The following is a 15,883-nucleotide window of genomic DNA, read 5'->3' on the forward strand; positions in this document are numbered from 1 at the left end:
GCAGTTTAAGACCAGAGGAAAGGCAGCAAGTTATCATCACCCATCGCCAACTCTTGGGCTACTCTTTTACCAATGACTAGTGGGATTTACCGTTACATTATAACGCCCCCACGGCTGAAAGGGCGAGCACGTTTTGTCCTGTTAGCTATTTTCTTCTCCGCTGATGTGTAATTAAGCGTGTCTCTACGCTAATGAACAACAATAACGGAAGTTCAGTCCACGTTCACGTAGGTACCGTTGAGGTAGAAAAACAAAATCCAACTTCTGCTTAATCATAAAATATGGTTTAATACACATTTCGCAATCTGTTAGTCGTGTAAAGTTTACATTTCTTGAAATTTTTAGTGGGTGCGTAAAAATAGACAAAATTACGATTTTTGAAGTTCAGAGCGTAGAAAATTCTGGAGGACGCCGATTTCCTAAACAACACATAGAACACTAATCTAAATAGCATAACGGAAATCTTAACCTAGTGTTTGTTTATTGCAAAACACAAAGCTGCACAATGGACTACAGCGGAGATCGACCGCGAGTTTTATCTGAGTTGTTGGAAGGGAGGGCATTGTGAAGTACTGACATTGTGTTTAAAACAGTAATGGCCAATTTTCAACATAGAATTGTAAACAGTATAATAATATAATGTAATAACAGTGGTTATTAAGTAATATTACTTAGCTCTTTTGATGTAGAATATAGTTTTAATTTTCATTACAAACTAAACATGCGAAAAGTTTTAAATACCTCGGTATGCCTTCTTTGATCGCTTGAAATATTTCAGCATACGTAAAACTAGCTTATTTACAAAAAATGCCTCGTCAATAAAATATTACAACTATTTCTTGAAAGTTTCAATGATCAAGTTGACTCTGAAATATTCATTATAATGAATGTCTTCCTATATACTGGACGAAGAAAACACATACCTAAGCACTTAAAGATAACACTATGTAACACAAATTTTGTTCCTGGATAGTATGTGTTATTTCTTAATTACTTATGTTGAAAGTACAGAAAATGGCCATTATTCCCTTCAAACATTGCATCTGTGACCCGGATAATGAAATTTAGAAATTAGCATATTTTCTATGTAAAAACGGGCAAATTTGCACATCTTCATTTCCATAAGGTCTGAATAGAACAATATATGAATCAATATTTACATGTATTTATAGGAATGTTATACAAAAATGTTTAGAAGTGAGTAATTTCTCGAGATTTGCGACTGTAATGCAAATCACCGTGGGTGCGTTATAATGTTGCGGTCAATCCCACTATTCGTTGGTAAAAGAGTAGCCCAAGAGTTGGCGGTGGGTGGTGATGACTAGCTGCCTTCCCTCTAGTCTTACACTGCTAAATTAGGGACTTTGCGCGAAATTCAAAAAATACCAATTGACAGGTTAAGATACAGAGGAATTATTAATGCAAATTAAGTGACTGGAATTAATAAAAGAAGTAAACAGACTACACAGTGACAAAGTGACAACAATTTTTATTCTACTAAAGGACAGAACATACTAGACTCAGGAATTGCTTAACCAGCTTTCTTCCTTCAATGTGTCTTCCTGCGAGCCAAATCATCTAAGATCCTGTGCAGTACTGTTTTAATCTAGTGTTTATTAATTGACGTGAAACGTCAGATTTACCCATAACAACTAGAGACACTGGTCTTTCTCATTTAACTTAGAGAAAGTCATAACCTTTGGGCTTCATCTGTCCTACCGGTGAAGGTCACTGCTGTTTTGCACAGTACGCAGCGTTGAAAATTTTCTTGGGGGGTCTGAAAAGGTATTATTTCTAGAGAGCAAAAAAAAACAAAGGCAGCTGAGACTAAGTCTACGGTTTTCTGAAATGCATGTTATGTCAAAATTGCACACATTTAGAATATAAAAGAATTGACAATTTCTACATTAAAACAAGGAGGAAGAAAACTCATGTTTTCATATCACAGTACTAACACTGTTATTTAATATCTGTATAATATTTATTCTTTGCTTCATGGTGAGCTGTGACTTCATGGCTAGTGTACTCGGATTGTGGGGCTTACGGTTCGCAGCTCGTTAATATTAAAATGTATTTCGCATGTTGCCACTATTAACTGTTCAGTCATATCACGATATACTCTGGTAGCTAAACCTGAATTTTTAATGTCGTAAGGTTTTAGATTTACTGTTGTACCAACATGGGCTCCTTTTTAATTATCAACTTTTGCAGAAGAAGCTACATGAAACATAAATGTGATAATATGTGAAATTAATAGACTATCTGGAATACATCACAGATGTTTTGGAAACGTTGTAGATGTAATTTAAAAGTATGGGAACATAGCTTCACTTTCTACTTTATAAGCCATTAAACTGAGATCCGATTTGTTCACGGTTATTTATAAGTAGAATTGTTTTTGAATGTATTTGAACTTAACTGAACATTCCACAATATTTATTTCACAAGCATTAGGCTTAATTACTAAGGTTTTCATTGTGTGACGCTATTTTGCATGATACAAAAAACAAAACAAGAAATACGAATTTCTATTTTAATGAGGACTCCTCCGGTCATCCTAAGATAAAATTCATCAACAAATCCACGCAAAAGTTTTGTCAATCCAAAATCATCATTACCGGTTATCTCTGCTATTAGTTATGACAGTGAATATTGTAATAAAACATTCGCATCTTGAAAACGTGAGGCGTCTTGTGTACATACCGCATATTTTGATAAACAAAGTAAAGAAATATTGCTTAAAAATTGGTGAAAAGAATACAAAGTAACTCAGTGGCGAAGACAAATAAGGAATACAAATTTAGATGTAAAATAAACGAAAAAAAACAACAACTATCATCCAATATCTTTGATCGATAATAAAGTCCAGTTTGGATATGTTTGAGTCAAAAGTTCTGTAGAGATCTTAAGAAGCAATACACTGGGTTTATATAAAAACCTCTTTTTTCACAGTCTAAGAACGTAGGTGGAAATAGCAAAGGAGTCAAGTGGTGGAAGATTACGCCATATTGTCCGTCGGTGAAAATGACAGCATACGTCTCAATCGGTTTGAGAAATGACTTGGGATTTATTCTCGCTTCACATAAAGCATCGTGAATGAACTGCTCTTTAGAAGCTTTCACGCCCTCATATCTTTTATTGACTCAACTCATCCGATCAAATCTAGCCCGATACGTCCGCTATGACAATATAAATATTAGTTTATGAAATCGAATTTTAAAAAAACCTTGAAATATTAAAATGAAATAACACAGAAATGGGGAATAAAAATGAAATGTGATTTTTTTAGATTAAAAGAAAAAGAGGAAACGCTTCAATACCTGATACTAATATGTTTGATTCAACTGTGTAAAAGTTTGTGTTTACTACGACCTCACACTCGCACAAATTTATTGACAAACTAATACATTTGAAAAGATTAAGAGAACATACTCTACGTCCCGGCCTGGCCAGGTAGTTAAGGCGCTCGACTCATAATCCAAGGGTCGCGGGTTCGAATCCCCAACACGCCAAACATGCTCGCTCTTTCAGCCTTGGGGCCGTTACAATGTGATGGTCAATCTCACTATTCGTTGCCAGAAGAGTAGCCGAAGAGTTGGTGGTGGGCGGTGATGACAAGCTACATTCCCTCTAGTCTTACACCGCTAAATTAGGGACGGCTTGCGCAGATAGTCTTCGTGTCGCTTTGCGCGAAATTCAAAAACAAACAAACAAACCTGCTCTATGCTTGTGATCCCCGCCCACCCACGGGTTTGCGACGCTAAAATAAAAATAGAGTTTCAACACTCGTGAAGGGAAGAGCTCAGATAACTCATTGTGCTTACCATCGACCAAATCTAAATTTGGCAAACCTCACGTTTATTGCACTTATAAGAACAATAATTCAGGTACGTACTGCGCTTGGAACTACTTCTTTCATCGTCTTTCGTGCTCAGTCTGATGGTATAAATGCGTAATAGACCTGACAATGTACTTTTTTTATAGCAAAACTTGTGCGAGGTTAATCTTAGGTCTTTGTAAGCAGGCCAAATCTATCAGAACAGGATCAAGAAGACTTGAAAGAAATGAGATCGAAGAGAACTTGCGTTTCTTCCTAATTTCTTTGAGTATTTTTTTTTCCTGGAAACAGATGTTTACTTCTAAAAGTTTGTAAAATCTTGGCTTCCGAGTCTTCGTTTAGTTCGTTTGAAATTTCGCTCAAAGCTAAACGAGGGCTATCTGCTAATGTAGCTGTGAAAGACTAGACTCCTTTTCTACCAACTAATAGTGGAATTGACCGTAATATTATAATGCCTTTACGACTGAAAGGGCTAGCATGTTTGATGGGACGAAGATTTGAAACCGCGACCTTCAGATACTAGATATACAATAAAAGGCAAAACTGCACACACACATAAAATCAAAATAATCATAACCAATGCACCATATCAGCATATTTCACACCAGAAATATTAATATACTATAAAACGACAAGATATCAAAGAACAAAGACAGCTAAAAGTAAAGCAACTTAACATCTCTGTTGGCCATGTTTTATTAAAAGTAGAGAATACATAGTATACTCTCATACCACATATATACAATGGAGTTGAATATAGAAGTTAACAGATTAAGTTGTTTTTCAGTTTATTCTCTATTTACGATTGTACATAACTATTAATTGTGGCTGATAACTTAATTCTGACTTTGGCAGTTTTAATTGAGGTTTTCTCTGAACTGAAGAAATTATTATTTTTTAGTCAATGGTTCTGGGAAATGTATCTTTCCCTTGGTATCATTTTATTGAGTAAGGGAATGTTCTTTACTTTTCAGAGAAAGAAGCTGGTTTAGTTGTGGTTTCAGAGCCTCTTCATTCTATAAATTGTGCTGTTCTAGTTTTCATACTCTCACGAACAAATGTTGTGCTCTTTAAACCTAAACAGTTTACCGATACCTTACTTTACACACAAATCTTTCAATTCAAGTTCTATTCATTATTAATGGTTTTTCAAAATGCTCCGAGAATATATTTTTTTTTTACTTTAAAATTTCAAATTAAAATAGATGCTCGCCCTTTCTGCAGCGGGGAGTTATTATATTACGATCAATCCTACTATTCGTTGGTAAAAGTGTAGCCCAAGAGTTGGCGGTGGGTGATGATGACTAGCTGCCTTCCCTCTAGTCTTACACTGCTAAATTAGGAACTACTAGCGCAGATAGCTCTCGTGTAGCTTTGCGCGAAATTCAGAAACAAACAAATAAACTGGGTATAAACAGATACGATTACTTCTGCATAATCACAATTCATGATCTATGGGTCACCATTTACAACATTTACAGAAATACGCTAGCAAGGTACTTTTATTGTATTATTTTCGTAAGAAATGTCACGTCATAGATCTGAATCCGAATATGAAAAGTGTTTTTGATTTATACACTTATGGATTTATTTCATTTAGACATCTTACTAGAAAACTTTAAGCGGGTTTTATCTGTTATTCGGACGACTTTCTTTGATAGACATCTGGAGGAGGGGTGTCCAGTATTTAAAAATATCTTAAGAAATAAAATGTATGTTATTCGCAAGTGTTAAACATTGCTGTTGTTCTTGGAACTGATCAAAAACATGTTGTTAAGAAAATGGAAACCTACAACGCTCTTAAAATTAAACTAATGATAGGTATTGTTCTCTCCTGGTGAAAAGTTTTTGGTTTGTTATAGTTAACAACGTGAATAATCTCTAATAACACTGAATATCTATTCTACTTACTATATAGCATTACCTCCAAGGAAATAAAAATAACATACATCGTTAAGTTCTCGTCTGATGTTTAAACGGGTGAAAATATATCAAGATACTGTGACATCTGCCGTCTGATTGGGCGTTCTTAACACAACATGTAATTTGGGGAGCTTATATAGCAGCCAAAGGTTAGGGCTAAAAATGTTCACATTAACACTTCAGGCTATGTCGATTAATGATTACACTTTTTTTTTAATTTGTTCATTTTAGACATACATAGCTATAGAAAGAATTTAATGGTTAGCTGTTGGCTAATACATGATTAAATTCCTTCAGGTGCACAATAGAATAGGAAAAAATATGTTGTAACTTATACGGTCGTTATCTCGTTTCGTACCAACTATGGCCTAATCTTTCCATAATTATTGCAAATAAAATTATTTTGGTTAAGTGTTTCACTTGAGGTGATTTCTTTCAAGTCAAGCAAAAAGTTACACAATGAGCTATCTATGCTTTGCCCACCACTGGTATTGAAACCCCGTTTATAGCGTTGTTACTCCGCAGGCATACTTCTGTGTCTGTGGGGAGCATTTCATAGCCGTGTGGCCAGAGTCATTACCTGTCGCAGGTTCGAATCCCATTAATAAAAATGCTCGCCATTTCAGCCGGGAAAAGTTATAATGTGACGATCATAGTAGCTCAAGAGTGTTAGTGAGTGGTGTTAACTAACTGACCTCTCTCTAGTCCATAGCTCCTAAATTAGGAACGACTAGTGCGGATAGCCATCGAGTAGCTTTTTGTGAAATTCGATCAAAGGAGCCAATAAATCTGTAACTTCGTACATAATAACAAACAATATGAACGTAATTTAAAATAAAAACGCATACTTCGTGCATACTTTACATTTCAAATCTAGAGTAAGAAAACATACTTTGAAAACACCAATATAAATATTAAATAAACAAAACGAGCAGGTTTTAAGCGGCACAGAATTAGTAGTCTACTCTTCTCTTCTAAGTTTACAAATTCTAAATGCAGTACAATTTTAGTTCTAATATGTCGCGTTTTAACGTGTATTTGTTGTATATTACATCCATATATTCGTGTTTAGTTCATTGAAACTTGATTACAGCAAATATGGACACTCATAACTGACATTTGCCTACTTAGGGGTACTTCTTTCAGGATACAAATACTTTAATTAGTGATGTCGATAAAACCCACTTGTAGAGAAATATATATGCAAAAACGGCTTGTTTGGGTTGAGAAAATATTTTACGTAGAAGAGCGAACCTGACGATGACCAAGAAGGTCGAAACGTTGTTCGCTCTTCTATGTAAAATATTTTCTCAACCCAAACGAGCCGTTTTTGCATATATAAATACTTTAATTATTTCAATATTTTGTTTTAGAACAAAGCTATTTTGGGCTACCTGCTTTGTCCATCAAGGGGAATCAAACCTCGGATTTTAGCATTATTCGTTAACTTTCCACTATGCCACCAGGGAACAATTCAAACACCTTTAATATTATTTATCTAACAGTTATTACTGAGACGGAGAAACTTGTAAAAATTTCTAGTTATACCTTTATTAACACTAAAAATGTTGAAACACTATTTCTGTTCGCTACATTTATTAACAGAGAGGAAGTTCTTCCATTTTTATGTCTACTTAGTAGAAAATGTATCAAGAACTTGCTACAATGTCCTCATAATGAGAACAGCAAATAAGTTCGCCGTTTCGTTATTTATTTTCCCCTCGGTGGACTGAGCAGATAGCCCTATGTGGCTTTGCTATAAGAAAAACATACACTCATTTTTTAGGTTTAAATGAACCACAGAGTTCACGAAAGGAGTCTTAACTATGCATTAATATAAACCTACAAAGTCTGAATATTTTATATTTCGATATAAAGTAAAGATTTTCTGAGTCCAAACGAATAATGAATAAATAACCAAAACTAACAATATGTGCTTTTCTACTTAACTGCTTTGATTTTGTTTACTCCAGACGTTAAAAGTGCGCAGGAGTCTGTGTTAATGAAACGATGTTTTCAGAGATGTCTCAATCAATCCTTCAGCGATGCTGAATATTTGTAAAGATAAAAAGCTCTGAAAATAGAAATAATGTGGCAGAGTTAGTGAATATATGCTTGAGTTACGTTATGACTAAAGGGTGCGTGTGTGTGCGCGCGCATGTGTTTTCTCATAGCAAAGCCACAGCGAGCTCTCTGTTTTGTTCGGCCTGGCATGGCCAAGCGCGTAAGGCGTGCGACTTGTAATCCGAGGGTCGCGAGTTCGCGCCCGCGTCGCGCTAAACATGCTCGCCCTCCCAGCCGTGGGGGTGTATAATGTGACGGTCAATCCCACTATTCGTTGGTAAAAGAGTAGCCCAAGAGTTGGCGGTGGGTGGTGATGACTAGCTGCCTTCCCTCTAGTTTTACACTGCTAAATTAGGGACGGCTAGCACAGATAGCCCTCGAGTAGCTTTGTGCGAAATTCAAAAACAACAAACAATTGTTTGTTTAAACAATTTAAATGAAACTGCCATTTAAATCCATTAATGAATGGATTAACGAGATTCCCACTGTCCCTATCTACTATCTAGCGAAACCACAGCCAGGGGAACGGGCTTGGAAAAATCAGGATTAGAAACGTCTTTTCGTAGGAGTGTTAAAGAAGAGCAATTTGTTTTCGTCTTGTTAGAATATCGAAATGTTCTTTTTGTTCTGCTATCAGTATATTCTATTTATTTGCCGTATTAAACTTTCATTATACGAACAATCAACATTCTGGTTACGAGCTTTTTTCATAACTAAGTGATAAAATTCATTTTAAAAAGTAAATGTTTTGATTTCATTTTCCTAATTACGCTATTAATAAATGTAAGTTTATTGACCTTGACGATACAATTACATTTACAAAGATAAAATAGTGCGAAATGCAATGAAAATCAGTGCACGTAAAATCACATCATTATTTAAATCGTGTGTTCACATTTTCACATTGTTCTTTCTTTTCAGAAGAACCAGAAACTTGTGGTTTTTGTTTACTCTCCAACCCTCGCTCAAATTAGAAAAAAAATCGCTTATACAATTTAGTTGTTTTTTTTTTTTTTTTTTTGCTAAAATCTCTGATTATGAGGTTTGTAATCACAGACTAGAAGTTTTATTTGGTTTTTGGTTAGTACAAAGTTACCGATTGGGCTATCTGTGTTAGGCCCTCCACGGCTTTCAAAACCCTGGTTTTTACTAGTGAGAAGACCTTCGTTGATTTCGTGAATTAATTTAGTCAGAGTGTAATTAGTTTTAAATTTCATAAACTGGAATCACAGTTAGAAACAATTTAAAACTGAATTACGCTTTTGAAACAAATGATAATAAAATATATTTAATTTTCATGAAACTAGTTTGATGTAATGAATTGCGTTTACTGTAGAGAGTTGTATCAAATGTTATTACCACTAATGCTTGATATAATAGGTATAAATAATGGCATTTGTTTTTGTTATAAGTCTAGCTTGTTGTTGTTTTTTTTTTGTACGATGTTCGACGACCTCTACGAACAAGTAATGGAGCTTACACTACACAATGATTAGTGACGTATGATTTTCGTCGTTAGTTCTAATCAGGTTGTTATTTTGGTTCTAGGTAATCAAGATGCTGTTCATCGTGGTGGCCGTTTTTACCATCTGCTGGTTACCTCTTCAAACGTACAATATCCTACAAGAGATATACCCAAAAATCAACACGTAAGAAGTAGACCTAGTTTATTCATTTTGTAAAATTAATAATGACAACAGTGAAGTTTTACGTGAAAAGAATAGTTTTTGAATTTTAATTCAAACAAAAAAATTGTCCTTTTTATTTGAATTTTCGCGCATAACTTTATGAAGAAATAGTTTAAGAATTCATTCCTTTATGAATATTTCCTTATGGAAAAGACCCGACATGTCCGGGTGGTTAGGGCGCTCGACTCGCAATCTGAGGGTTGCGGGTTCGAATCCCCGTCACCGTCACCCCAAACGTGTTAGCCTTCACAGCCGTGGGGGAGTTATTATGTGGCCGTTAGTCCCACTATTCGTTAGTAAAAAAGTAACCTACGAGTTGGAAGTGAGTGGTGATGACTAGTGCCTTCCTTCTAGACTTACACTGCTAAATTAGGAACGGTTATCGCACATAGCTTTAGGCGGATTTCCAAATGGGCACACAAACCTTCTGGAAAAAGTAGTTTTGATAGACAACACTAAATTCTGTTTCTACTGAAACAATATGCCCACTTGTTTCTCTTTAGATTTTGAAGGGGCCTGGCATGGCCAAGCGCGTAAGGCGTGCGACTCGTAATCCGAGGGTCGCGGGTTCGCGCCCGCGTCGCGCTAAACATGCTCGCCCTCCCAGCCGTGGGGGCGTTATAATGTGACGGTCAATCCCACTATTCGTTGGTAAAAGAGTAGCCCAAGAGTTGGCGGTGGGTGGTGATGACTAGCTGCCTTCCCTCTAGTCTTACACTGCTAAATTAGGGACGGCTAGCACAGATAGCCCTCAAGTAGCTTTGTGCGAAATTTCAAAACAAACAAACAAAAAAAGATTTTGAAGGGCGTTACCTTTTGACATGACGTATAAAGCCTATAATACCACATATTCGATTTTTTCACCACTCGTAAAATAAAATTGTTCTTACTAGACAAATAAAAATCCTCCCAAAATATTTTATTTTCAAGTAACAATTGACTTAACCTGAAATAATTATTTCGCTCGTTGACAGTTTTAGGAATTATTTTACAGATTTCTAAGACTACAATTCATCCAATTGACATAGAAAATGGCGTCTGAATAATAGACACACACACATATATATATATATACATGCATCAACTATATTTTTTAGATTTTTTACACAGTTTATTTTATTAAAGCCAAGTTAAAATACAAATTAGCTTTCGTTCGTTTAATAGCTGACAAGAAAAGTTTCTCTATAAATTACATAACTAAATTATTAAATTAATTTAAAAAATTCAAGGTTTCAGCTAAAAAGTTCTACAAGTATCTCCACGTAAAGTTTCCCGTGGATTTTGTGTCAGCTGCGCGCCTAAATGTCAAATAAATAACACATTCTCCTTTACTTTCTGTCACCAACAAGACACTTCTTAATATCGCGGCTTTGATGATTACGAGAATATTCCGTCACAAACAATAATTATTACAACTTGTGTTAAGATTGCCCAGCGTAACTAGGTGGTTAAGATGCTCGACTCGTAAGCCGAGGGTCGGAGCTTCGAATCCATGTACCACTAAACATGTTTGACCTTTCAGCTGTGGGGTCATTATAATGTGACGATCACTCCCACTATTCGTTGTTAAAAAAGTAGCCCAAGAGTTGGCGGTGGGTGGTGATCACTAGCTGTCTTCCCTCTAGTCTTACACTGCTAAATTAGGGGCGGCTAGCGCAGATAGCCCTTGTGTAGTTTTGCGCGAAATTCAAAACAGACCAATTTATCTTCATTAAAAAATTATAATAACAAAATGGATAGCGTCTAGTAACTTTCCATGAGTTGGAAAGTAACAGAAATATCCGTGTAAAATAAAACAAACACATACTTCTGATAAAAACTAGCATATAAAGTTTGTTGTTTACTTCTAAAAGCTCGAAATTATATTAATTACTTTTTGTCATATATTAAATATTTGCACTTATGCCATACGTGTAACATCTGACTCCTGAGATCTGTTTAGAATGTATCAAGTATATCTTACTGAATGCAACTTACATCTTTGTAACAATTATTTTTACAGAAACAGTCAACAGAATGTGATCCATGATGAATGAATAAAATTATCATTAATGCTCTGAGAACATTTTTTACATATACGATTTATAAGCCCCTCCGCTAGTACAGCGGTATGAATTCGCTTTCCCTCGGTGAGCTCAGCAGATAGCCCGATGTGGCTTTCCAATAAGAAAAAAACTCACACACACACATACAATCTATAACCCAGCTTATTTTAACTCGTTTTTTTTATTGAAATAGGAAATTCAGAAAATAAAAAAATATCGACTTGAAAAAATACTCAACGTGGGAATAATATGCAACATTTTAGAAAATATGGTTCAGTATTTCCTTTAATACGTTTATTGGCGATTTATACCATAGAACTTTTCCTTCCGTTGTTCTCATCTTTATAAATAATGTGCTTTTTTACTTGATTTGAAATCTAATAAAGTACACGCACCAGCTTGTCATATCATATTCTTTGTTTTATGTTTCTCAAACTACTGTTGATTAAACAGCTCATTCAATAGATTGGAAAATGACATAACGCCCTACGCTCACTTGTACGTATAAGGGCTCATACCGTTACAAATCGGTTTACGATACACGTGATGGGCACAGACAGCCTATTGTGTAGCTTAAGAGAAAACAAAAGCTAACATAACGAACTACACAATAACTGTATTTTTCGTGAACTTCATAAATCGTAAACTGAAAAAAAAAATCACTACATTTTTGAGAGTTTATACTCTTTGATAAAATCACGCTATCCAAAATTAATACGTGTTTTTATGAATACAACAACTTTTGTTGTGCGATGCGCTAATGAAAGCATGCCACATCCAACTATGTTGTTTAATTATAAAATTTATAATTAATTACTAAAATGTGAACTTCGTGTCTTGCATGATAAAAATAGAAATCAGACCCAATATCTGGCGTTAACTGATGGCTTTACTACATGATAAAATTTTACTCAGTGTTTGTTTGTTTCTTAATTCCGCGCAAAGTTACACGAGAGCTAGCCGTTCCTAGTGTGAGACTAGAGGGAAGACAGCTAGTCATCACCACCCACCGCTATCTCTTGAGCTACTCTTTTATCAACGAAAAGTGAGATTGACCATCACATAATAACGCTCCTACGGCTGAAAGGGTGAGCATGTTTGGTACGATTGAGAATTCGAACTCGCGACCCTCAGATTACGAGTCGAACGCCTTAACCTGCCTGGCCATACCGGGCCACTTTACTTAGTGTAATGTTGGTATGCGGTTTCTTTTATTTTTATTTTTCATGCGTTTACTTCAGCCAAAATTTTAAGAACATGAATATACACCAAGTAGGTTCTGTTTCATACCTGTACTTGACAAATTCACACCTTTAAAATGTTGTCTTTTAAACTACCGCAAACATTATGTTATCATATGCACAATAATACAATTTGTGTTCAACACAAAGATATGAGCGTTTCTATGTTTTTAACAACATAAATAACGTAGGGTTTCAATACAACTTGTATTTATTCAAATATATGAATGTGTTGAGGTGTCACATTTTTATTATATATGTAAATGTAAAAATTTAGCACAAAATTAGGCATCACTCAACAACATTTGGCTCTACTTTGCTAGTTCACGATAATTATTTTGTTTTTAACACTGTTTATAGGTATATCAGTATTCAATGTCATATCTAATTATACCGTCTTTAAAGTATTTGAATCGCTCCTTCACAGCATAGCATGGCCACGTGATTAGGATGCTTGACTCGCAATTTGCGGGTCACGGGTTCGAATCCTCTCCCCCACCAAATGTACCCTTTCAGCCATAAGGGCGTTATAATGTGTCAGTCAGTCCTATTATTCGTTGTTTAAAGAGCAGCCTAAGAATTGGTGGTAGATAGTGATAACTAACTGCCCTCCATACAGCTTTTCGATACAAATTTAGGAACGACTAATGCAAATAACCCTCGCGTAGCTTTGCGCGAAATTCAAATCTAGTAGGACTATTTTTGTCTCATAATATTTTATTTTACCGGCTGAGAATATATCTGAGAAAATGAAGTTTGAGGGAGTTAAATGTTTCTGATAAAAAATATTGCATCTATAAATACAGATAACATTTTGACGGCAGCGCAAAACCCGTGAAAAATGGGGCTTCAGGTCGTCTCACTGAAAATATGGGATGATTATAAAGGAAGCTCCATATTTAATACAACAATATATCAAACACTAATCTTCACTTGTTCTAAGGAAACAAACTTTCACGAGAAGCACATTGAGAATCGTAGACTTTGGGGAAATGAAGATGGTTCGCGGTGTTTTAAAACTTACGTCTGTTTTGTTTCTCTTCACCATTTTTCTCAAGAGTACAAGATTTGTGATTTGAATGAATTATTACGGTGACTAATGAACACTGACGGAAATAAATCACCTCTGCAGGAACTTTATTTAGGGTTAATTTTCGTACGCCAACTAAAGCTGTCAGAAAGCATATTAAGATATTTTGTGATGGTCTTTCAGTCACCTGTACCATATCCAAAGATATATTATATATATAGGCCTGGCATGGCCTAGCGCGTTAAGGCGTGCGCTTCGTAATCTGAGGGTCGCGGGTTCGCGCCCGAGTCGCGCCAAACATGCTCGCCCTCCCAGCCGTGGGGGCGTTATAATGTGACGGTCAATCTCACTTTTCGTTGGTAAAAGAGTAGCCCAAGAGTTGGCGGTGGGTGGTGATAACTAGCTGTCTTCCTTCTAATCTTACACTGCTAAATTAGAGACGGCTAGCACAGATAGCCCTCGAGTAGCTTTGTGCGAAATTCCAAAACAAACAAACAATATTATACATAAATAATATTATATATATTAATATTGTCCTGGACTCGTAGTATAAATGTGTTGTACGCAGTGGCAGCTCGCAGGTAATATTAAAGAGGATTTCTTTGTTTTTTGAATTTCGCGCAAAACTACACGAGGGCTATCTGCGCTAGCCAGTCCCACTATTCGTTGCATAAAGAGTAAGTAAGTAACCCAAGAGTGGGAGGTGGATGGTGCTGACTATCTGCTTTCCCTCTAACCTTCCACTGTTAAATTAAGGACGACTAGAACAAATATCCCTCGGGTAGCTTTGCACGAAATTTGAAAAAAAAAATCCATGATTATAAACACGTCGGTAACCACAAGCTACTATCATACCAGATAAGGCCTAACAATTCTTCGAAATGTAAAACTCCGAAATCACTAAAGAAAATCACTTTTAATTGTCTGTATCCTTGACATTACTGAACAAGCAGATAATCATTAAACTTGTACCAACCCTTAATCACTACAGCCATGTTAAACTTGTTTGCTTGTTTATTGCAAAGATTTGTTAAATTGAGTTCCACTAGTTGTTTTTAAACCTAGATTCTGATTGACTCCATTAACTATAAGGCAGGCCTCAAAACCATCGTTAAATTCAATAAGAAGACTAGGTAGGTACCTTTCGGCTGTTTCCGTCGCAAGAATATAAAGAAATATTTTGCTTGTTTGCTGCTAAGCGCAAAGCTACAGAATGAGCTATCTGTGCTCTGCCTACGTGTGTATAAAAACTGCTGCGTCATTGAGAGCGAGGGAAACTGTAGCAATAAAACTTTGAAGAGTCGAGAAACACAACTGTTCTGTACCTTACGGCACGAGATATCACCTCGATGAATGGAATAGTGTATGTTTGTGAGTACTTCATGCTTCAAACACATAAAATATAGTAGTCAATAAAAAATAATTTATGTGTTCCAAGTCTTTGAGAAGGCACGAACTTTTTTCTTCTTCTGTCAAGCCTCCAATGATTGTAAGATAGATAAGTCGGGGCCCGGCATGGCCAGGTGTGTTGAGGTGTTCAACTCGTAATCCGAGGGTCGCGGGTTTGAATCCCCGTCGCACCAAACATGCTCGCCTTTTCAGCCATGCGGGCGTTATAATGTGAAGGTCAATCCCACTATTCGTTGGTAAAAGAGTAGCCCAAGAGTTGGCGGTGGGTGGTGATGACTATCTGCCTTCCCTTAAGTCTTACACTGCAATATTAGGGACGGCTAGCGTAGATAGCCCTCGTTTAGCTTTGCGCGAGATTCAAATATCTGTAATATCTGTAGAAACACAATGAAAGCGTGTCACGTTGATGTAAATCAGTGCTGATATCGTAGGGAGTGTTAACAAAATATTAACTTGTGAAACTGGTTTGTGTTAGTTTTAGTTTCCTTTTTACGTTCGACTATTGCAGAGATCTAAGAAACTATAGTTAGTGCACAACACTTTTTATGAGAAAACGTAACTAAAATTATGAAAAATACAAGTAATTGAGAAAACCAGTTGAAAAATTCGAATTTGAGATCATGTTTGAACAGATCTCGTTGAGT

At 35.9% G+C, this 15,883-nt stretch overlaps 1 protein-coding gene across 1 annotated transcript in view; it reads left to right on the plus strand.

Annotated features, from left to right (window-relative positions):
* LOC143234166 (substance-P receptor-like) overlaps window positions 1-15,883 on the plus strand; it is a 53,384-nt gene that overhangs the window by 23,769 nt on the left and 13,732 nt on the right. The window contains exon 2 of the mRNA XM_076471297.1: window positions 9,374-9,474. Within this exon, the coding sequence (XP_076327412.1) occupies window positions 9,374-9,474 (101 nt within the window). The remainder of the gene's footprint in view (window positions 1-9,373; window positions 9,475-15,883) is intronic.

Source organism: Tachypleus tridentatus, chromosome 12 (assembly GCF_004210375.1).
Source record: "Tachypleus tridentatus isolate NWPU-2018 chromosome 12, ASM421037v1, whole genome shotgun sequence".
In the NCBI taxonomy this organism is placed as follows: Eukaryota; Metazoa; Arthropoda; class Merostomata; order Xiphosura; family Limulidae; genus Tachypleus; species Tachypleus tridentatus.